Below are 22,326 nucleotides of genomic sequence, written 5' to 3'. Positions count from 1 at the left end.
TCTATGTGGACATTATCCTGTGTTTTCATACTAGGACACTGATCTGTCCTACCCTCCTAAATCTTTAATTGTCTTCCTAAAGGAATGAACTCAGGTTTCTTGCAGGTGACTTCAGAGCAGAAGTGATCTGTGACTCATTTCAGTGGCTGATTCAAACCTTTGTCCAGATCTTGAAGGGTGTTGGGAGTCTGTTGTGAACTGACAAAAAAAGACTTAATTTAATTAATTTAACTTAAATTTAAGTTGAACCTTAGATTACCATTTTCAGATTACAAAGAGAGCAAAGTAGTTGAACAGATTGCTTGGGATTGCTGTGAATTCCACATCACGGCCACTGTAAACAGCAAGTTAGACAAGTATGTCAGGAATCATTTAAGTAGAGCCTATATTGTCATAAAGGAAAAAGAATAGATGACCTCTCAACATCTTTCAACACTTCATATGACTGTGCTTTAAATTTAGATATGCAAACAACATATACATAATTTAAAGGAGCCGTTTTGAGTAGTTTAATTATGCGTTTCTGAAGAATGTCTTAAGCAGCAACTTATCAGCTGTTGAATACACACTAGACTGGAACAAAGTAAGGAGTTCCACTCTGGGCCATGTATTTTCTTCAGCTGATACACTTCCATGTTACTTTCTTTAAAGAATGTTTATAGTACATTTTTTAACTTATTCTCTTTATAATATAACCAGGCTTGCCACCAAAATTATTTTCCTGTTTGCTGTGTGAGGTGTTCATAATTATAAGCAGTTGTTCCCACTACTTTTTTATGAAAGGAACAGCAGAAATTGCAGCTATTAGTCGGTCTGCAACTTGGTGGGCTGTTATGAGAGAAAAAAACCCTCCGAGCCACTTTTAATATGTGGTGCAGAATAATTCCTCTCTGAGTCATTCCTTATTGTCAAAAACTACTTACCACCACTGAGAATGCATGCCTCCAATTTCAGTGATTTAAGATAGAATATGCAGTACTGACATCTATAGACTGTTGTTCCAAAAGTAAGGTCAATTGCAATGTAACTGGCCACTGCTGAAGATGCAGGTCACTTTGCGGCCTGATCGAGGTGAATAAGGCTAGCAGAAGCTGGTTAAAAATGTAGGCAGAACAATAATTAAAAAACACTGTCACATGCCAACTTAGATAAATAAATAAAACGGGTAGTTTTATGAAACTGTGTTTTGTCTCCATTAAAATCAGACAGATTGTTCGGGTTTTGTCATTGTAACTCCACAGACACAGCATAAGATGAGGTCATGCCACTTAAATGCAGTGCTGGTGGAGGAACTGACTGTGTTAACATTAAAAGGCATTAATGTAAAGCCAACATAGCACATGAGCAAAGCCTTGTTGGGAAGCTCTTTAGAGCGTATCATGCCTCAATCCACCTTTGTGTTAGGCTTCCCCCATTCATCTCTTTGGCAGTACCCTACTGTAGCTGTGATAACTGGTCAACTGTGTTTGCAGATAAATACAAGTTTACACAGCTCTCTTAAAACTGCAACTCACAGACCTGACTGAGGACCGTGAGCTTCAGGAGGATCACCTTTCTTCTAGAAAACTCTTCATGCAGCGCCACTGGTACTCATTAAAAACCAAGTTTCTGAGATTTCCCTGTGGTGAAGGCCTACAAGGAGAAAGTGTTTCTTCATTTCAAGTACAAGGGTTGTGGGTTTACAAGGTTTTCATCCATTTGTAGCGTGGGGAGCGTGCAGATGCTACCAGCAGCACTGCGCAGCAGCGCAGCAGAATGCTGGCCCTTCCAGATGGCAGGCCCAAGGACCTGCTGATGGCCACCTTCCCTCCACACCACAGCCCGGGAGGTGCTGCATTGGCCCATTTGCTGCCGGGACAGGAGGAGCCCACGGCGGCCGAGCCCGCAGCAGCACCGCTGCCACATGCGAAGAGGGCTAACCTCCCAGATGCCTTGCCCCCTTTCCCAGGAATCCTAAATAGCCCTTCCCTCTGCTTCTTCCCCCCTCCCGGGGTGAGGGCCCGCTGCTGCACAAACCAACAGCCCTTATCAGCTCTGCCACTCGCCTCGCCGGGCAGAGGCGGCGTCCTGGGGAAGGAAAGGGGTTGTGCCAGGGCTGTGCGGGCAAGGGTTCTTCGGCCGCGGTAGGAAAGGGGCCTCACCGAGGGGAAAGCCGGGGGGGGGCAGAGGGCGCGGCGGCAGTGGCGATAAAGGGTGCCCCCGCCCCACCGGGAGGCAGCTTGACGCCCTCCCCTCGGGCTCCCGTCCGTCCTCCACCCGCGAGGAGGATGCGGAGGCACCGCGGCCGTGCAGCACCGGGGGGGGCGAAGCCGGCGGCGGGGACATGAGCCCGGGGTCCGGGCGGGCCCTGGGGCCGCTCCTGCTGCTGCTGGCGCTGCTGCAGTGCGCAGCGCGGCGGCGGGGTAAGTGCGGCCGCGACCCGGCTCCGCTGGCTCTGGGCTGCGGAGGGACCTCGGGCCGTGAGGGCGGTGTCCTGCTGTCGAGGCGCGAAGGGGACGGAGGCCGTGGGCGAGGGGAGGTGCGGCAGAAGGGAGGTGGGCAGCCCACGGAGCGGCTGCACGGGGGCGGCGGCGGGGAGGCTCATGCGCCCGCAGGCGAGAGGGCTGGGCTGGACCCGTGGGGTGGCTTTGGTGCCGGCGTGGAAGATGGCGTGTTTCTGAGGAGAAGTGAATCGCCAAGTTTGATACGTAACAGCGGGGGGGGGGGGGGCCGAGGGGGGTGGAGAGGGGAAGCCCCGTGTTTTATCTTCTGGAGCAGCAATCTGAGGAGGACACTCCCATGGCTTATCGGAAGATTGAGGCATCGTGAGAAGGTCGTTCCGTTGGCTGTTTTTAAATGTAATTTAATGATTACGTTGGATGCTGTGGCATGCTGACGGGATGTATTGTCTGTGCTTATTAGGTGCACACACACACACGCACACACACAAGTATATAAAACCATGGAGAGTTAGGCGTGGGTATCTATGATGCTTCCCAGGAGCCTTAATGCACTCAGAAATGTGCTGTGAGCAGCGCCGGGACGCTGCGTGCAGAGGGGCAGTGTTACCGCGCTGATAAGTTGTGTGTGTAAGAGAAGCTGGCTGGAGTGTTCATCGGCCTTCTCCTTCCAGTTATGTGTTTAGACACCATGTGAAGACAGGCAAAAATTGATCATAACTGCTGTATGCACAGGGAGATTTGTATTCTGTCAAAACCTGACTATACTTGTTAATCTGAGCTTAGAAGAGTGAAAGAATTCTGTATTGTTGTGTCCAGCATCATGAGACAACATCAGCTTGAGTGCTGTTAGTTATTTCTTAAAAAATATACAAAGGGTGTAAGCGTATGCATGTTTTATCTACATTCAAGCCATCTGTTCTGAGGTTTATCATTTGGAAAGCCAGTGCATGTGTGAAGATAACAAAAAGAGCTTTCAGAAAATGGAGGGAAATGCAAACAGTACACTGAAAGTATGAACACAAATTAGGCAGTAAGTTCACATTTTGTTCCAGTTTCATGTATATTTATAGCTGTATCAAATTGCGGTAAATTAGGTTGTGTGTCATAGGCTGGTAAACTACTTCTAATATAAATTAATTTCTAAAATGAGGTTTCTGTAAGTCATTTTCCTCCTGGCAGCATTCTCAGCATTGGTTTTATGAATAGCATTTTTCCCATATGCATGTTGATGATACAGGTTACAAATAGATTGATAAATAGCCCAAGTGTCTATGTGTAAATAATAGAAACAAAATAATAGAATAAATGAAGAAACAGGAACCAAAAATGGAAAATAAAATTAATATGGAGAAAAGATAATATTGGATAGAACTATTTATTATATGTCTCGCAGGCCGTAGTGACAAGCTGGCTTGCTTATTGTAAAAGAATAGATAGATGAAAAAAAATGTTCAGTGTAGTTGTTTTGTTTAATCCTTTCTTTTAATTTTTTGTCTTTGAATACTATGGCTGTGGTTTTCCTGCAAGTTTGAAAAAGAGATGGGGGGAGATAGGATTTTATTCTATGCGTTTTAACCTGGGTTGTATCTCCAGTTTAAATTCTGTGCCAGTTACCAGTTAGCCCCTTAAAAAAATAATTTAAAAAATAATTTTGTCTCTTTGTTCTTAAAGCAGTTGTGAAGAGATCAGTTCCAGATGTCTGTGCAACTTGCCACGTTCACGCTACGTGTCATCAAATTGAAGGAAAAAGTGTCTGCATCTGTAACTATGGATTTGTAGGCAATGGAAGAACCCATTGTCAAGGTAGGCTGCCATTTTGTAAAATGGCAAGAAACCATGTACGTTCCTAAAATGTTTTTTCTCAAGTAATATTACTGACTTGTTCAAAGTGTAGTAAAAGCTTTATCATTTCCTGGCAGAATTTCCAAAATGTAAAATATGTGTGGATGCTTTTGACTTTTTTCCTTTTTTTCCATCAGCTAACCGTGAGCTGTACTGGATGCGAATACTGGGTTTTGCTTAGTTGCTTAACTGTTTTATTCAGTTTCTCCTATATAGTGAAGGATTGTAATTAATTTTGTCTTGATAAATGTAGGGTTGTATCAAACAATTACTTTTAAAATATATATTGGAATGGTTTATTATTTTTTATCCTAGCTTCAGGAAAAAAATATCAGTATGGTGGGCTTCAGTTCGTTATTCTTTTTAACCTATGCATCATTGAGCTGAAAGCTAGACAATAAAACTGACAATTAAAATTGTCAGCACATCTTTTGCTAATTTTCCCAGTTATCTCAGATTACTGGCTAACTGAAAATCAGTTGAATGTCTGCTCTTAATAAGAGTGTGCATATATACACAGATTTCTTAAGTGCAGATGTCTTGTTACATGGGAAGTATTAGTCAGCATTTTTTTATTACTGTACCTGATGGTGTCCTTTTAATACTATCTCATATGTGAGAAATCAGTATGTGAATCAAAGGGTGATGTCAAACATTGTGTCTGAGTGTATTTAGTAGCTTACACCTGCTTAAAGGGAAAGGTCATCCACCTCTGATCTCTTCCACAAGCAGTGGCACCCTCTTGGGCCCTGCACAGAGTTCATTTATGTCATTATTGTGGAAGAAGACAAGCTGCATATTTTGCCATGTTAATTCTCTGCCAGCTGAGCGAGTTGGTAAGATCAGCACAAGCTCCATCAAGTGCTGCAGACAGTGCGTTATGTAAGGAAAAGCAGAAGCAAAGAACACAGCTTGCTGGTTTCAACTGCTCTTAGATCAGCTTAAGCTGTGTCATGAAACTTTATTCACATCTGCTCCACTTAGGGACAGCAGCCTCTGTTGGTCCAAATAGTCCAGCTTACTAGCAGTGTTTACATCCCAAATAACTTGGAAAAATGATAAGGGGAAGTCTATTTACCCAAGAATGAGGCGGGGAGGATATCTTACTTTTCTTAATCTCTGTCTGATGTGTTTTAAATGTGCTGACAGATAAAGATGAATGCCAGATTGGAGCCAGCAAGATCTGTGGAAATCATACACTGTGTCATAATACACATGGAAGCTTTTACTGTGTTTGCCTTGATGGATATCGAGCCTCCAACAACAACAAGACATTTATCCCTAATGATGGCACAAACTGTACAGGTAGACATCACAGAGTCTTGAGCTCCAGGAATCCAAAACTATTACAACACAGGTCTTTTTTCCTGTCACTTTGGAATTTACTTTTTAAAACTGTATCACAGCACTTTCTGTTCTGCCAACACTTACTTGACAATTAGGTTCTAGCAGCTGTGAATCAGTTCTATTTTGCATTCTTTTCTATGTTACAAATCATTGCTTTCCAGTCACATTCAAGCAAGAATGTTCCCAAAAGAAACTAGATTAAAGAAAAGAAGGTAATACTTACCTTTCCCCCAGAATGTCATATTTGTGTTTAGAGTAGGATATTAGCCAGTTCTGTGTTACAGTAATGAACTGTTGTAACTGATTAAGATATTTGCAGATACGGGATTTTTCTGGGATTGTTGTAGCAGGAGATGACATTGGAAAATATTTGTCATGTCAAACAGAAAAAAAAATTGAAAGATAGCTAGCTACAAAATTGAGAGTCTTCTCCTTCCAGATGCTGGAACGCTAGGTAATGATACAGAATCACAGAATCACAGAATCCCAAAGGATACACTCCTTTGTCTCTCAAAAGAGCCATCAGAAGCTACATAGAACCCTTCATGGAGTACTGTAATTATTTTAAGCTTGGGTCCTACATTATCTAATTGAAAAAAATTGTATTATGCAGTGGATGTATTTTTCTCTGAATTTTTAGATATAGATGAATGTGAGGAGTCTGGGCTGTGTGGTCACAATGCAAAATGTGTGAATACTGAAGGAAGCTACAAGTGTTACTGCAATGATGGTTATAAATTAGAAAATGGAGAGCGTTCTTTTCATCCAGATGGGAATACAGTTTCATGCAGAGGTGAGAGTCTCTGGATGCTGTTTTTACTAGCAGATAAAATCATATCTTCCATGATACAGAAATACCCACTCTGACCTGTGCTTTTAAGTCTGCAGAGCAGAAGCCCTCTGTGGGTTTTGCTTGCTGTACGATTTTCTTTCTTCTTGGGTTCAGTTTGTTCTAATGATGTCTGAATGGTAGAGTTGACAGCAGATATGATTTCTACAGGCTCTCAGAAGTTGATCAGGTCTGCAGGGTCAAGGAGGTATAATAATGCCATGAAGGTGATGTAGTTAGTTTCTGAATAGAAAGGAAGTATGGTATAATCCACTGGCTTATACAACCACACTGCATGAAGGGAAAGGGAAGAGAGGATGCATAGCTGGTGGGAGAGTTCAGATGAATGGAACAAGCCTAGGGGACAGTAATAATAACATAGTAGTTTCACTATTTGTACTTATTCTGCCAACTGCATAAATAAGCTGTTCTGTTTATCTTGCCATAACAACAACAAAAAATTAATTTTGAAACTTCCTCCTTTCCTCTCTAGTGTAGGTTTTCACAGATGCAAAGTGCTAACAGTGAAAGCTGTAGCTGTCACGGTATTTAATGAAGCTGGACATCCCAGGCTCACATGCTTCTATTGTATCCAGCTCTCATTTCTGAATTATAGTAAGAACCATCAGTAAAGCTCACTGCCTGTAGCTTGTCCAGTTTTTCCAACTGGACTGTTCCACTTCATTTTGGCAAAGGTGCTGACAACCCTGCTTATCTCACCAACTTCCCCTCCACATGCTGTGGTAAAGAAGTGTGTCTGTACTGACTGTTGCTTGCAGAGCTGGACAAGGAAGCCCTGTCACAGGCAGGAATGTAGCTTTTTTATGCAGGCTGGTTCAGTGAGGTGGAGCAATTGAAGGGCAGACCGTTTAATTTCAGTCTGTGTGCAGTGCTTCACTTTTCCCATGCACAGGAAAAAGAAACTCCGCATTGGGACCTTAAATTTTCATCTGGTGTTGGAAGGATTATTTATCCATTGCTGTAGCAAGACTAGCACACACAGAGCACCATCACACTGTAGTGTTTTCTCTTTGGTGTTGTGAATGGCTCCAGCTGTATGTTAGTAAAGGTGTAGCACAATACATGGGTCACTGTGTTTCTCCAACTGTGGTCAGTAAAATTTTTCTGCTCTAATCTTGTACCTCTTTGGCAACCTCTCAGATTCATCTGATGGGGGCATATTTTATGATGTGACCATCCGATTCAGCTCATTTTAAAATGGTCATGTGTTGTGATTTTTATACTGTGAGGTCTTCTAACACAGTCTCTTTGCAGAAATTGGATGTGGTTCCCCCCCTGAAATGAAGCATGGCTACGTTGTGGGGAACTACAGCTTGCTACCAGGAAGCGCGGTTCATTATGAATGTAAAGAAGGGTTTTACAGCAACGAGGGAAAGTTCTCATATTGCACTGCAAATGAAACTTGGGAACCTGCCACTTTAAGCTGTAAAGGTGAAAAGTCTTAAGTCTTTCTTTAATTCTTCATTAAGCTGGTTTATGCATGGGGAAGTGTGTTAGTGAAAGACAGTAGACTGTTTCCTCAGTCCAAAGGATAATTTCTCAAGATCTGGCTATTTGCCAAAGAAAAAAAAAACCCAGAAGAAAAAAGGACAGGTTATAAAGCGGTGTTACCTCTTCTTATTAGTGAGTGACATTTTCAGTGCTGGCCCTTCCACTTTTACAGACACTGCAGTGTGTCCTTCTACCTGTGAACCAATGTGTAGAAAACCAGTTGATTTCTGTAGCCTTTTCTTTCAGGGAACAAGACACTGAGCTGGAAGGCATTAGTGACCTCTCATGAAAAGAACAATTTGCATGACAGCTCATGAAGTTTTTCCTGAAGGTTGGCTGTAGATGCAAAAGAGGGGCCTCATACCACCCTTCATCCCTGGGTAGCCTTCATGATTTTAAGACCATTTGTGCATAAGCAATTGCTTTTACATCTCTTAAGTGTTAAGATTCCTGAGAGCATCTTTAAAATTTCCACTTGCTTTGGTGTTCTGACTGCCCATTCTGTTGAAATATTTGCTCCTTACAAGTGCAGGATTTTGTGTTCCTGTGAGGAGTTACAAACTCTGTATATTAGTTAAATGACACTTGGAAGTGCTAGCTAGCGGAAGTTACACAGTGTATAACAGTTCTATGGGGCCGAATGTCATCCTGAAAATCACCACTTAGTGAGGAGAGTTCCTTCTTCCTTTCCTCAAGATACAGAGGCCCTCTTGGTTTCTCATTCTTTCGTGGTCTTTTTTGTTTCTTTTGTTTGTGTGTTTTTCTTTGAGAGAGGATAGAAATGCAATATTTTTATGTGTGTCTGTGGGAAGTGACAAGCTTATTTCTCCTTTGTGTTGCAAGCTCTTTTCCTGGATTTCAGTTAGGACTTCTCTTTTCATAAAACTAGCAAGTCTGAGTTTTTATGTATTTATTTATTTATTTTTAAGTATTAGTAAAGGCACCTTTAAATAATTCTTTAAAATCTGAGAATGTCCCTGATAAGTCTTTATCGCCTGTTTTTCTCCTGGCCAAGTTGTAATGTCATCCTTTTTAGGAAGATCAGTAAGTTTGTCTTTTGTCTTCCTTCGTATGGTAATTTAGGACTTTATTTTATGTAGTCATAATGAAACTGGCCATTGAAGGTAGGTCAGACTTGGTAAGATGTGTCACCTAACATCAGGGTACTGTAAATGGAGCAGATCCTGTTTTTTTGTTTAAATACAAGTGTATGGCTATATTCTGTCTTTGAAGGTTATAGCTTCCTTTGAATATTAATAAAGGAATTGTTTTGAGATGGAAAGTCAGCTTAATGGGAAGGTGTGATGTATGTGAAGAGGTGTAGTTAAACTGTTGAATGTGAGGGCTGTGTCATGTTAACATGAAAGCCTTTTAGATGGTGGCTTACTTTAGAAAATGGACAGCATATCAAACAAGCTGCTTTTTTGTGCTACTTGACTTCTTTGTTTAAGGCACTTGTAAATGACAACTCTGCATGTTTGTGGGTAGAGCAACTATTACAACACATTTTGAACAGATGTAGACTTTTTAACAGGAAGCTTTTGTGTTGTATGTTGTAAACTTACGTGGTTTTACATTTCTCCAGTCCTTGTGCACTTTTTAAAATTTCATCATCCTAAAGGCAGTTTCTGCTCATCTGCCTCCCTCTGGCTGTTGTTCACTGCAGATGGTATAGAACCAGCTTGCCGCCTGTAATCAGGTTTGTAAAAGCAGGAGAATCCTAACTTTTTGTTCTTAAAAAAGGATGATTTCAGCATACTAGCAGCTAAGCTGATGAAAGAGTCACAGATTTAGCATGCCATTCTGAGACAAAAGCAGAAGGAAGTTATTTTATATAGAAGCAGCTCCGGAGTAGCTAGGAGTAGCTACAGTACTCTTGGTCACAGTGGGGTTGTCACAGAGGGCATCTGGGGAGTCTTGAATTAACACAGAACAGGGTTAGTTGGTAACAATGAAAGAAATACAGGAGTGCAGCTGTCACTGCTTCTGCTGCTTGAATAATAAGTTTATCTTCCTCTTTCTTCCTCTTCCTAGGTGTGGATTGTGGGGTTCCACCCTCTGTTTTAAATGCACATACAGCATCTGTAAGTGGGACTACATATGGAAGTGAAGTTACTTACAGCTGTGTTCATGGTTACTTTATGGCAAGTGGCAATCAGACTGCAGTCTGCAATGCCAAAGGACAGTGGGATGGTACTGATCTGGTGTGCAAAGGTAAATCAAATCTGCCTTCAGATTTACTTAGCATAGATACTGTTGCAGACACCAAAATAAATAGCAGTTGTCAGTTAGAGACATCCTCTTTGGACATTCAGAAGACCGCTTCTGGCATGTTCAGTCGCAAAACAGAAGCCACATATTAAACAGTCTCGGGTTTTTTTAACCTGTTTTGCTAATGAGGTTGCAATAAATTGTTTAAATTTACCATTCTAGGGACAAAATCTGAGTGCATGTCAGACATCAGGATTAACATGAGATGGAAATTTATCCTAAATTGCTGCCATTTTTTTAGATCAATATCTGCTCTGTGGTTGAAGCCACTACTTGGAAATTGAACCGCTATTAGCAGTTATCATCCCTAAAAAATTCCATATTCAGACAGTTTCCAGTTGCAAACTATGATTGCTCAAGCAAGCTATTGTTACTTGACACGAGTCCTAAATCCTTTATGTTACTATGATCTAGAAGAATGTGGCCCAACAAATTTCTTGATGAGAAGAAGCTCAAAGGTACATTTAAAAGTGAATTATTTTGCCCAACAATATTTCCACTGTATTTTAACTCTGAGCTGATACTTTTAACTAATGCAACCTCAGGATCGTTAGTCTTTAGTCAGTTTTTATATTGACGCAACTTCACTTTTCCATTCTCTGGATGCTTAATATCTTTTCAACTTGATCCAGCAGGGTTGAGTCTTCCTTTTATTGGAATCAGTCGTAGTGACTTCTTTTGAAAAAAGCTCTCTACTTTTAGAATCTTCTCTAATATTCTTATTCTGGGTCACCAGTCCAAATAGAGGGTTTGCTATGTTACACAGAAACACATTTCTGCTTTCCAGTCTAATTAGAGGGTGGCTTTGGGCAGGTAGCTGGAGTTAAGCAGCAGTAATCTTTGTATCTCATCACGTACTGTCCTTCTAGAATTTAAGCATGTTCTGTGCATGTGCATTAATTATTCTAAAGCTTCTGATGATGGTATATAGTAGATACGTATGTTCATACATTGGTGTATGAAAAGGGAGGTAGTCATGATGGTGGATGTATTGCCTGTTGCAAAACATGTTTACTTTTAAAGGTTGTACGTGTCACGATTATAAAATTTGGGTTTTATGTCTTTTTTTTCTCTTTTTTGAGTTAAATTTCAGAATTGCTTAGGATTATTTATTAAACATTTTTAAAAGCACAGTATATAAGCTATAGTGAAGGTAAGATTTTAATTCTTACATTGTTTACTTCTTATAAGTTAAGTGATGCAGAATCTTTTATTGGGGTGTAATGTTCACTGTGGATTTGGAAATTTCAACCCTAAACAATATTCGTCCATTTGTTTGTTCCTCACTCGTTATTCTTTTTTGTTTCCTCATTTTATTATGAAGCCCTTGGAAACAGCTGAGCAAATTTATTGATTTGTAAGTGCATTACCCCAGCTTTCTAATCACCTCTAAAGTGGTCTGACTAGCCCCCCAAATATGCCCCCATAGGTGTTCTTTCTCATGTCTGTAGCAGCTTATCCTGTTTTCCAGCGCTTGAATTAAATCCAAGGGCAAAGGATCCGTGAATTCTGTTCTTGATGCTGTTCTTCCATGTTATTACTTGTGTAATTTTTCAGATCTGTTGTTACTCATGATAGGTAAAATAAAGGAATAACTAGCATATGGGGGTTAAAAGAATGTTATGGGACGATAGATGTATTTGTAAAAATTTGCTTAGAGATCTTTGTTCTCCATTTCTAAACAGGACACTATCCTATTTTATGGCTCATCTTGAAGGATGAATGCCCCACCGTGCTGGAAATTCTCCACTTACAAAATTCAGGGTTCTAAAGGGCTGGCCTGGCTTCTAGAAGTCATTACAAGTGAAAACAAGTGAAGCGTTACTTGTTGGGACAATTCATCTCTCTTCCTTAAACACTTTGATATGCCATATTTGTTTTAATTTTCTGGTTTTGTTACCCTCTTTTTTTCTGTTCCAGAAATAGACTGTGGCAAACCTTTGTGGATTCCACATACAGAAATGACCTGGGACAACTCTACCACCCTAAGGAGCAGAGTGTACTATCAGTGTAAAGAAGGGTATTATTTTAATGGAGGCAGAAATTTTTCAGAATGCACAATAGATCAGTCGTGGGAGAATATTACATTCGTATGCAAAGGTACATATTACTGTAGGAGGCTGTTGTGGGGTATGCTATTCATATATTTTCACATTCCTATTCTGAAGGTAGGAACAGGAGGAAGGATGAAGGCAAGAAATCCTTGCCTAATTTACCATGTAGGGCATGTGGTGGTACTTTTTTATGGAAAGGTCACAGAAGAGAATGTTGTCTGTGCAGCATTTTCTAGTGGATGCCACAGATCTTTCTCTAGTTGTCTTCCTTTTTATTTCAAATTGAAAGGGACTAATGGAACTGGAGATACACTGCTGCACTGAGAACCTTGAACTTTAAAAACAAGGGGAACTACATGAGCAGAAGATATTTAGTAATATTTTGTTGTGGGCCTAATTCTGTGAAGTGCACTGTGATGAAAGTAGGGGGAGTGGAATTCAAAACTTTTTCCCCCCCACCCCCTTCTCTCCTAATGCCTTAAGTAAAATTTGCTCCAGGATGCCTTTCCAGCATCCAGTTGTCTGAATTTCAGCCCAGAAGGATTTTCTTAGAAAAGAATGAGTTCGGAGAAGGGAGATCTGTTACGAAGGTGTTGTCATACTGTGGGCTTGGAAACAGGATATACTAATGTTTTAATAACAGCAAAATAATAGCAGATGCTTTGGACTATGTCTGTTGGGCTCCTTAGTGTTCTTCTGTATCCTTAGAAAGAGATGTCACAGGTCATAGATGACTGTCCAACTCTTGTTCTTAAGTAGCAGTGCTGTCTTTTGCAGATGACAGTGTTTATGTAGCTTTGTTACAGCCACATGCTTTTCAAAAGGACTGGAAGTGTGTCTTTGACTGCTACCACTTCACAGACAAAGCCTTTACACAAAGAGTTGCTGCTTGATGCCTCTGGCCTCACTTGATGTCTTGAGCATCTACTGCAAATACAACAGGTGACATCAAATAAAATGGGCATGCAGAAAAGAAGTTCTCTCAGTTTTGACAGAGCCCTAATAAAAATGAAACTGCTGTTGTTAGAGGGCAGAATTCATATTTCATTTAGACAGTTTGCATAGCTGTACTTTGTGAATTGGCTTTGAAGCCAGCATTGTGTAGAGTGGCTAAGTTGATCAGGTGTGTCAGTCTTTGTAATGCTGAGAGTTTGGTCTTGAGCACTTTGAAGCTTAGAAGGGATTCTAAGCAGAGGGCTTCTGCAGACTGCATTCACAGGATATCAGCCAGACCTTTGCAGAGGCAAAAATATATACGCCAGCTCTAGCTGTTGGATCAAAGGCCCAAAAAAGAGTTATGGGCAAATAGAATGGAAAAAAAAACTTATAAAAAATGAAATACCATGAATAGGAAATTAGCAGCAAGGTCTTCAGCTTTTTAATTTCTACATTTTTTACACTTACTAGAGGTAAAAAAGGACTTTAAAATGAAACGACACTTCTGTTTCAGTGATGATGTGTTTCAGATATGTGTAATCTTAAGGGTGTGTATGATTAATCAGTAATTCCCATTAAAATATAAAAGAAAATCATGTACCATTCCAAAATAACTTATGATAGAGCCGGGAAACTGTTTGTCTTCCTACTGCCTGAGAAATCACAGTAGAAGCAAAGAAGTTTGAGAAATTCCCCTGAGCATGTTCCCTTTGACAAATAATCACTTCTTCGTTTCTTAGGCAGTGATTGGTATGGAATGCCCTTTATTTGTGTTGTCTGTTGCATTGTCTGTTGGGGTATATAGCATGTGTATATAAGTATGCAAGTACATTTGGTAGTATCTGGTTTAAATGTTTCAAAATTGCTTAACAAAATTAATTTTACTGAGAGATGCTGATTGGATTAGTGAAGTCTGGCAATAGTCAGCTGAATAGCAGTCTTCCTTTCCCAGCCCATGATCTGTATACATAAGCTTAAGACACTGAAGTGCAGAGAACATGCAAACAGTTAAATGCCTGCTGTCCAGTATACTCAACATGTGAATCTGGGCATCCCCTATAGGTTGTCCTGGAAGAACTTCTTTTTCTCCTGTGGAGCAGGAATGTATGGTTTATTTTATTTTCATTTTCAGAAATGGTGTGATATTATTTCAGGCACTTATTGTGTTGACCTCTGGTGAGATTTCATGGTAAACCTTGGAAGTTTTTTACAGAGTGGAAAAATTATCATCTTATAGGAATAATGTTTCAGTTTGTTTCAAAGGAGGGCTTAGACTATAAAGCACTGTAGCATGAAGTGGTGGAATGCAGGGTAGTCTGACACAGTAAGATAGTTTTTCCTATTGTGCATTTCAGAGGAGAAAATGTTAACTTGAGCTTTTTTGTTAGGAATATTTACCTTACCAAGTGAGATTGTTCAGGGTGTGGGCTCAAAATGAGACATCAGGTAACCCAAGACTTGGAGTTGCTTTTCATAGAAAAGTATGAAATGAAGTCTTCCCACTCATGTTTTTCTTTTTGAGTGAATTCTGCCCATAAGATTGATCAATCAGTCTGTCTGTCTGTCTGTCTGTCTATATATCTGTCTGTAAGAAGGCCAGAGAAAAGGTGATTCGTGCCTTGGGTGTCTGCTTGTTTCTAACAAGCTGAAGTGAAATATATGTATGCTGTTTATGTGCACACATGTAAACACACACACATCTACGCAGTTTTCTTAACTCTTGAGAACTTATTTCTTAGGCATCCAGAGAAAGTGAAGATGAATTACGGTGAATAAGGTGTTTATGAGGTTGCCTTGCTCTTAATACCAGGTACTTTTTCCAGTCTTCTTCAGTTATGAAGGTGTCAGTTCCTGCACTGTTCCTGATGCTGCTTTCTATCTTAATTGGACAATTGTTAGGGATATTTTGGAGGGAAACATTCTCTTCACCTACCGCAGCTCTCTTCATCCTGTTTGCGGAGTCCTCCCTTCTACTATTCATCAAGCTTTTTTGAATTTCCCAGTCCCAAGTCCTAGAGATACCCTTGTCAGGAAGAGCATTTTCACTGTATCTTAAACCACGACATCTATCCTTTCTGTAACAATTGGCTGTAGTCCAGCTATAAAGCACACAGGCTGGGTTGGGTGCTGCGCATTATTCTGATCCTAGAAGACTCTTTCTCTAGAAGACTCCTTCTCTACATCTCTTATCTTTGGAGGTTGTTAATATTCTGTTTGTTGACCTTATTTTTATCCAAGGAGAAGAAAATACAACTCTGTATTAAAGAATAATTTTCAGTATTTAAATAAGTCTTCAGTACCACAATTCACTGTTACTAGAAATGCATTTATTAAAGTGGTTTTGATGTGTTAAGTGGAACACTGTCCTTGCAAAAGAAGCAGCTATTGCACATGGGTGGAAAAAGTCCATGGGTGTGTAAAACAGCTAATCTGACCTGCATAGAAAAGTAATGCACATTATTAGTAAAACATTCCAAAACTCAAGTAGGGGGAAGCAGATGTTGTAGAGAACAGAAGAAACTGTAGAGAACAGAGGAAATGCTGAGCCTGACAGCATGGCAGTCTTACTGGTAGGTTCTGAGAGCCTTCTAAAGTCACGTTAGGCAGTAAGGGCAGTCAGCACTTGAAAACATTGCAGAAGAGGAAAATAATACTGTCCTAATAAAATAATAAAAAAAAAAAGGCCTTGAGAAAAATCAAAAGTGAAATCTGAATCCAGTCTGGAATAAATGGACCAGATTCATCCATTAGGTGTAATTTAACTGTAGACCTACAGCAAAGGTAATTTCCATGCAGTTGAGAGGGTCTCGTTACTTTCTTTTCAATACACAGTTGTTTTCCCTTTGCTTTCACTTTCCCTTCTTCTGCAATGCTTTATCCCTGTTCCCGATGGCAGATTTCCTCTCTAGCTGGAATTCTGTGGGATGTGAGTTTTTACTCTCCTGTATAGTCATTACCTGAACAGTAAGAACTGATATAGAAAGGCAGCTGGAATGTTTCTGTGATGGCAGCATCAGTAATTTCCTCACAACAATGAATAACTGTCACTGTCCTAATTTCTGTTCCCAGCTGTAGTGTGATTCATGTCAACAGTTACGAGCTTAATGGAATAGGTGTCACTCACATCTTTGGGCACTGATTCAAAACCCATGGTCCTGTAGGAATAAGAACCCCACCAAACAATTAGGATAATTACAGTCATCAATGAAAAGAATCTTGTAAAGTTCTTGTAAAGGCCTGATTTGATACGTTAAATCCAGACATCTGGTAGTCTAGTAATTTCTTTAATTGCCTGGAAAAACACAGGTGTATTTTGTGTTATGGGAGGTGCTACTTCTGAAATCAAAGTGATGAAACCCAGTGACAGTTAAAACAAAAAAAGTATAGCTTTTTGCAGGGCTATTTAGGCTTTTATTTGTTTGTTTGAAAACAATAATTACCAAGTTTGTGATGACAAATACCAATCTTGGGAATCTCCTTCAGTTTGGGAGTAGATCATATGCATCTCTAATCCCAGTCTGTCTAATCCTGGGTAGTCTGATACCCTTGGTTGGTACATCTTTCCTTTGTAAGTGTGCTCACAATTGCATCTCTTGTGTTTTTGTCAGTCTGGTTCAATGCATGAATTACTCTGCTCCTGGTTGTCTCCTGGTAACATTTTTAGACCAAAGGAAGTAGTAAATCATTAGCTATCTGTCTGTTCCTTCCTGAATGACTGTCTGCTTGCAGCTTTGCTGTTTCTTTGTGGACTTCCTCTGTGTAAAGTTTGGGTCTGAAGGTGAAAACCTGAAATTTTAAATCCTAGTTAAAATGGAAGCAATTATGTTACTCAAAATGTGAAAAAATTCATAAAAACTTACCATGGTGCCTTAAAAGGTATGAATACTGAAGATATGTGTTTGTAAAATAAATTCCGTATGCGTTTGCGAAAGCTCCTGTGCAAGAGGAATTTGCCTGTGTGCTATGGAACAGGTGCCTTGAAACAGTCTGGGCAGAAGTTGTCTTTAAAATGTTGTTTGTGCTCGTTTCATCTCTCTATCTGAACATAAGTGCGGTACATGTTAATAGCAGATGGCATTTACAGCATCATTCACAGTTTTCACAGAATTGAACAGGCAAAATATACAAAACTAATATTTGGATTTTATTTTTTCCTAAATTGCATGTATGTGTGGGATTGGTGAGAAGAGCTTAGTAAACGAATTTGTACATGTGGATGCTCTTTTAGGTACTTGCAGAAGATGAAATGTTAGATTTGAGCTGATTCTATCCGATTTCTGATTAATACCATCTTCCCATGCAAATCCAGAAGTACTTCACTGATAAGATGTATCTCAAGCTGAGGTCAGTCATAGTTAAGGGCTCTTTCAGCTGAGGACTAGTGGATTGTATATGTGGAAGAAGTCATGTGGTTTTAAACATTTAAGTTTAAACATAAACCTGAACTCAGAGAAAACTTTATTTCTGAATCAGCAAATAATAACACTGAGTACTAGGACCTAAACTTGCAGAGGCTAAATGAAGGATTAAGGTTGGTTTTCCTAGAACAGGATTAAGGCAGAAGAACGTAACACTACAGGCATTAATGCACTGGTTGTAATTACTATGATTTTCCCACTTCCTCATGCACAGAGAGAGGCCCTCCTTCCTAGCAGAGCTTTTAAAGGTGAAGTAAAGAAGACTGAGACGTTCACTCTGTGTTTTCCTTCTTAGAAATAATCTCTTTGTTAAGAAAGTCGATGTTAAGAATACCATTGTCGTCCTCTAATGTTCACTGAATCCCTTTGACGCTCAATTTTTGCATTCTCCCAGTTGTGTTCTCTTTCCCTGTACCTGTCTTTCCTCACCATTAGCATCTCTGTACCCTCTCCCAAATTTGCCTTTCAGTATTTGACTTCTCCAGGATCTTTTTACAGCCTTCTGTTCTGGACTCCAGGCATTTGCATGTCGTTTTTAGGACCTTATCCCTTGGCATGTGAAGGAGATTGAGGTTAACGTGGAGGTCTGTGGAGCAGCAGTGACATCCAGTGGCCTTCTTGCTTAATCAAAAGCTGAAATTTCTGGTGCTGACGTATGGGTAAATTGAGGGTCTTCAGTTCTCCCATCTCATTTCTGAGTCTGAGTGAAAGCTCTTGATCAAAATCAGATATGTTGAAGACCCATCTGCTGAGGCCAGGCAGGTACAGAGAGTTCCCAGGCTCTGTAAGTCTGCCTAAAAAAAGAACAGATGAGTTGATCTACGTGACTGTGTTTTTTCTGTACGGCGTAAGCCAACTCTTCAGAGTGTAAATTAATACAGGTTTGTTGAGGGGTGTATCTCTGGTTGCTACAACTGTACTCCACACAGGCTTAATTCTGTGGACTTCTTTTTATCTAATGTTTGTTCTGAAAAGTTATTTTATAAACTCATGAATCAAGTGACTGATTTTCTTGTTGGGCAGTCTCAGAGATTCCTTTGTCTTTTCTGGTTATGCATTTTGATTCAGATCTTGTGGCTACGCAGACTTCTCCATCTAGCTGTGTTCTAGTGCGTTATTTTTGCCATCCAGTCTCTCAGTAAAAATGTATCTGATTTAAGAACACAACAGCTGAACATGCTCTTTTGCTCTGTGTTGGTACAGAAGTCTTAATACTGTGGAGTTTCTAGACATTACTGTGAAACATAATAATAAGCATCATTTAGAGACATCTAATCACACAGCCATGTGTATGGAAATTTGTTCTGAAGGACATGCAGATTAATCTCTTTCTTCTGTTTCTAGAAGAGGAAGATTTCAATAGCATTTCCATATTTAACCACAGTTTGGGGTTGGGGTAACAACGGGTCTAGTGAGTGGGGCATCTATTTTTTGAATATGTGGAGAGGAAGATATTATTAGAAAACAGTTTTATGATGGTTTTTATAAAAAAAAAAGTGCTGCAAAATACTTAAGGAGTTACACTTTAGTTCTGAATTAACTGCCTGCATATAGGAATTTTAGAGAGTATTGATGTATTGATTTATTTCAGTGACAGCTTCTTGTCCATGTGCTCCGTGTGAAATGGTGACTGAAGTTTATATACAGAGGAATGAGTGCCCTGAGTTGTGCTTGCTTTTACAGCAGGACATTACACCCAAGTATTGAGTGAATGTTTCTCAAGTATCTACCAAGGCTGTCATGTAAAATCCCTTAAATTTTTTCAGCAGCTAGTAAGGGCTTTTTAGCTTGGAGTCTATATGAGGTTGGATTTGTATGACCCTGGTCTTGTAGTGGAAATAATAAGAAAGTATGGTAGTAGGGCAAATGAATGACTGTTTGAAGGCTGGTGGAAGAAAGAAGAGGAGCATATACATTCATTGTCAATCTGAATTGTGACCAGAAGCAGCTTCGTTCTTAGCTCTGGAGGGATTCTTCATTACCTTGTTATGTGAAGGCAACTGCTCTGTCTGATAACAGCAGTGAGAGAATTGCCTGAAAAAAACATATAAGTTGATCTGCCTGGCTGTGTTTTTCTGTGAGGCATAAGCCAGCTCTTCAGAGAGTATAAATTAACACCGGTTTATTGACGGATGTAGCTCTGGTTGCTACAACTATACTCCACACATGCTTAATTCTGTGGACTTCATTCTTTTAATCTAGCATTTGTTCTGAAGAGTGTTTCACTGTGACTGTGTTACATAATTTTATTTATAATAAAACAATGAAAAATGTTGACATCTTTTAAAAAAGCAACCCAAACAGATAGGGAACCAAAGACATTCATTCAGCTACAAAAAGCTCTTTTCCAATCTTACATAAGCTTTCTTGAACAGCTTTAATGCAGGTTGTTGTATTTAGAAGAGCATTTTTTTAAGTTTGTTGGCTTATAGGCAGGCTCTTTTTCTTAGGTCTTTTAAATCTGCATTACTTTTTTATTTGCTGTTTAATGAGCCTTCTAATCTTTGAGATCCAATGGTCTACAAAGTCTTCAAGTTGATTTGTGAGTGGTTCATTTTTTAGAAGACAGACCATTGCGTATCAAGAGATCCAGTCTCTGGCACTGAAGTTCAAGGAGAATACAGAATGGGTGGCAGAAGTAGTGGAAGTGGGGCATTGTTTATTGTTCTTAATTTCAAGTGGTGTAATGCTGTCATAAGCACACTTATTCCAGCCAGAACTGCTGGAATACCTCTATGTGGTACAAGTTCAGTGTATTATGCCTAGGAGAAAATATGAAAAATATGAAGCAGACCAAAATGTCTTTTCTCATTGACTGTTTTGCCTGCATTGGTCACCTGGTATGAAAGATTCTAGTCTTCAGCATATGCTGAAAATCTTTGTGTGAAAAAGCAGCGCTGTTGTATATGTATGTTTTTATATAACAGAACATACTAGTGATCTGATGGAGTTAATGAGCTTATTCCTTTGCTAAGAGGAAATTGTAATGCAGTTTTAATATCCTCTTCAAAGTCCTTAGAATTGAAATGTTCTACATTAAAATGCAAGCCTAGCAAAATACTTTGTCTTCACTGGTCACGGTAGTTTACTCAATGATGACTGTGTGTTAAGGACTTTGCAGTCATTTGTTTGGAACATGCTTCTTCAGTTAGCCTTGTATTTTAATTTTAGCTGCTGACGCAGTTAAGGTAAAAATTGCTACCTAGCTTCTGCCTGCATAATTTCTTTTTTTTCGAGTGTGGAAAAAAAAAAAAACCATTAAAACAAACCAACAATTTCCCCCCTCCCCCAAGCAGAGAAAAAGAAAGAAATAAACAATTGCTCCAAACATGTTAAGATTTGGATGAGAAATAACTTTTCATTCTGTGTTCATGTTTTTGCTCACAGAGGAGGAATTATTCAGTAATTTGTCCATATTCAATGAAACGTGTATGAAGTGGGAAAGAAAAACTGGAAGACTAGGAGCGCAGGAAACATACACAGTAAGTGGGGCAATATTTGAGTTTGGGAGTAGCTTTGTCCTGGTTAATTCTGATGAGGCGGCAATGGAGATAAGTTTTGTGACTTTCATTTGTTGTTTCTCTCGCTCTTCTGTGGAAACCTTAAGGTGTTAGGAAGGAAACAAGTAGCTATCCTAAAGTTAGGTGAAAAAAGTAAATCACCTAAATATCTGCTTGAACATATATAAGGAGTGTTTCAGCCCAAGTTTGTTTTAGTAAAACTCTGTTGTAGAGCTCATTGACATGGAAAACATTGCAAAACTTGGGCTCTGTCCCCCTCTGTGATGCAAACATTTCAAGTAAACAGTGTATCACTTGCAGATAGGGGATGTAAGTTGTTTTAGAAATGCAGGGTATACTGAAATACCATACCTTGCTCAAGAGATTCAACTGTCTTTTATTTGGACATTTTAGAACTGTTTTCCATGGAAATAGGAAGTGACCTTGGTAACTATTTTTTACCCCATTTATAAACATAAGAATAAAAGTTAAGGTGTAAATTCTCGGAAACAAATAGTTCAATCATTGTTCCCAAAAGCCAGAACAACATGATAAAAATTAGTAAGTTTTGAGAATGACAAGATCTCAAGAAAGGTTGAGTGTTTTTTGGTTTTTCTGGTGGTTTTTTTTTGTGTGGTGTTTTGGGTTTTTTTTCTGTTTGTTTGTTTGTGGTTTTGGTGTGGGTTTTTTTGTTCTGTTTTGTTCAGGTTTTTTTTTAATATGTACAAGCAGGGGGGAAAAGGATTTCCAGGATGGGGAAAATACTAAGGTTGAGTGATAATTTTGGAAAACAATCTGTCTTTCTCTTCCTGTGTTAAAGGCACACAAACTAAACATAAATTTTATGAGGGACTGATGAGATGGAAAAGCCAAATTCCCAATTGCCCTAATGGTTCAAAAGTAGAGCTTTTCATATACCCAGTGGCAACTGGCAAGCTGTGTATCTCTGATGTAATGTGCTCTGTGCACATGCTTTTGCCTGAATTCAGCTATCTGCAAGATGCTTCACAATAGTGAAAACTGCGTGTCATGTAGGTAGGGATGGGATGCATTCAGTAAAGTTCAGAACACAGTCTGGATTTGGACTGCCTTGAGCTCAATTAGATCAGTTTTGTTTGTCCCTTCATCTCATACAAACAACTGGTTTCTCTTTCACTGCACTGGGATGATCTTAGG

The 22,326-nt window shown here is 39.6% G+C and overlaps 1 protein-coding gene across 5 annotated transcripts in view; it reads left to right on the top strand.

The window, feature by feature from the left end:
- The first annotated feature begins 2,127 nt into the window (after window positions 1-2,127).
- Window positions 2,128-22,326, top strand: part of SUSD1 (sushi domain containing 1) — a 47,580-nt gene continuing 27,381 nt past the window's right edge. For 2 of the 5 annotated variants that reach the window (XM_065662697.1, XM_065662695.1), the window contains exons 1-8: window positions 2,128-2,402; window positions 4,113-4,244; window positions 5,433-5,588; window positions 6,271-6,423; window positions 7,735-7,911; window positions 10,006-10,185; window positions 12,163-12,342; window positions 21,038-21,132. In XM_065662697.1, coding sequence (XP_065518769.1) covers window positions 2,324-2,402; window positions 4,113-4,244; window positions 5,433-5,588; window positions 6,271-6,423; window positions 7,735-7,911; window positions 10,006-10,185; window positions 12,163-12,342; window positions 21,038-21,132 — 1,152 coding nt within the window. In that variant the 5' untranslated portion in view covers window positions 2,128-2,323. The remainder of the gene's footprint in view (window positions 2,403-4,112; window positions 4,245-5,432; window positions 5,589-6,270; window positions 6,424-7,734; window positions 7,912-10,005; window positions 10,186-12,162; window positions 12,343-21,037; window positions 21,133-22,326) is intronic. The other 3 variants (XM_065662696.1, XM_065662698.1, XM_065662699.1) reach the window with 3 other exon arrangements.

Source organism: Lathamus discolor, chromosome Z (genome assembly GCF_037157495.1).
Source record: "Lathamus discolor isolate bLatDis1 chromosome Z, bLatDis1.hap1, whole genome shotgun sequence".
NCBI lineage: Eukaryota > Metazoa > Chordata > Aves > Psittaciformes > Psittacidae > Lathamus > Lathamus discolor.
The sequence above is the reverse complement of the archived record's forward strand: the minus strand, read 5'-3'. Positions and strand labels throughout refer to the sequence as shown.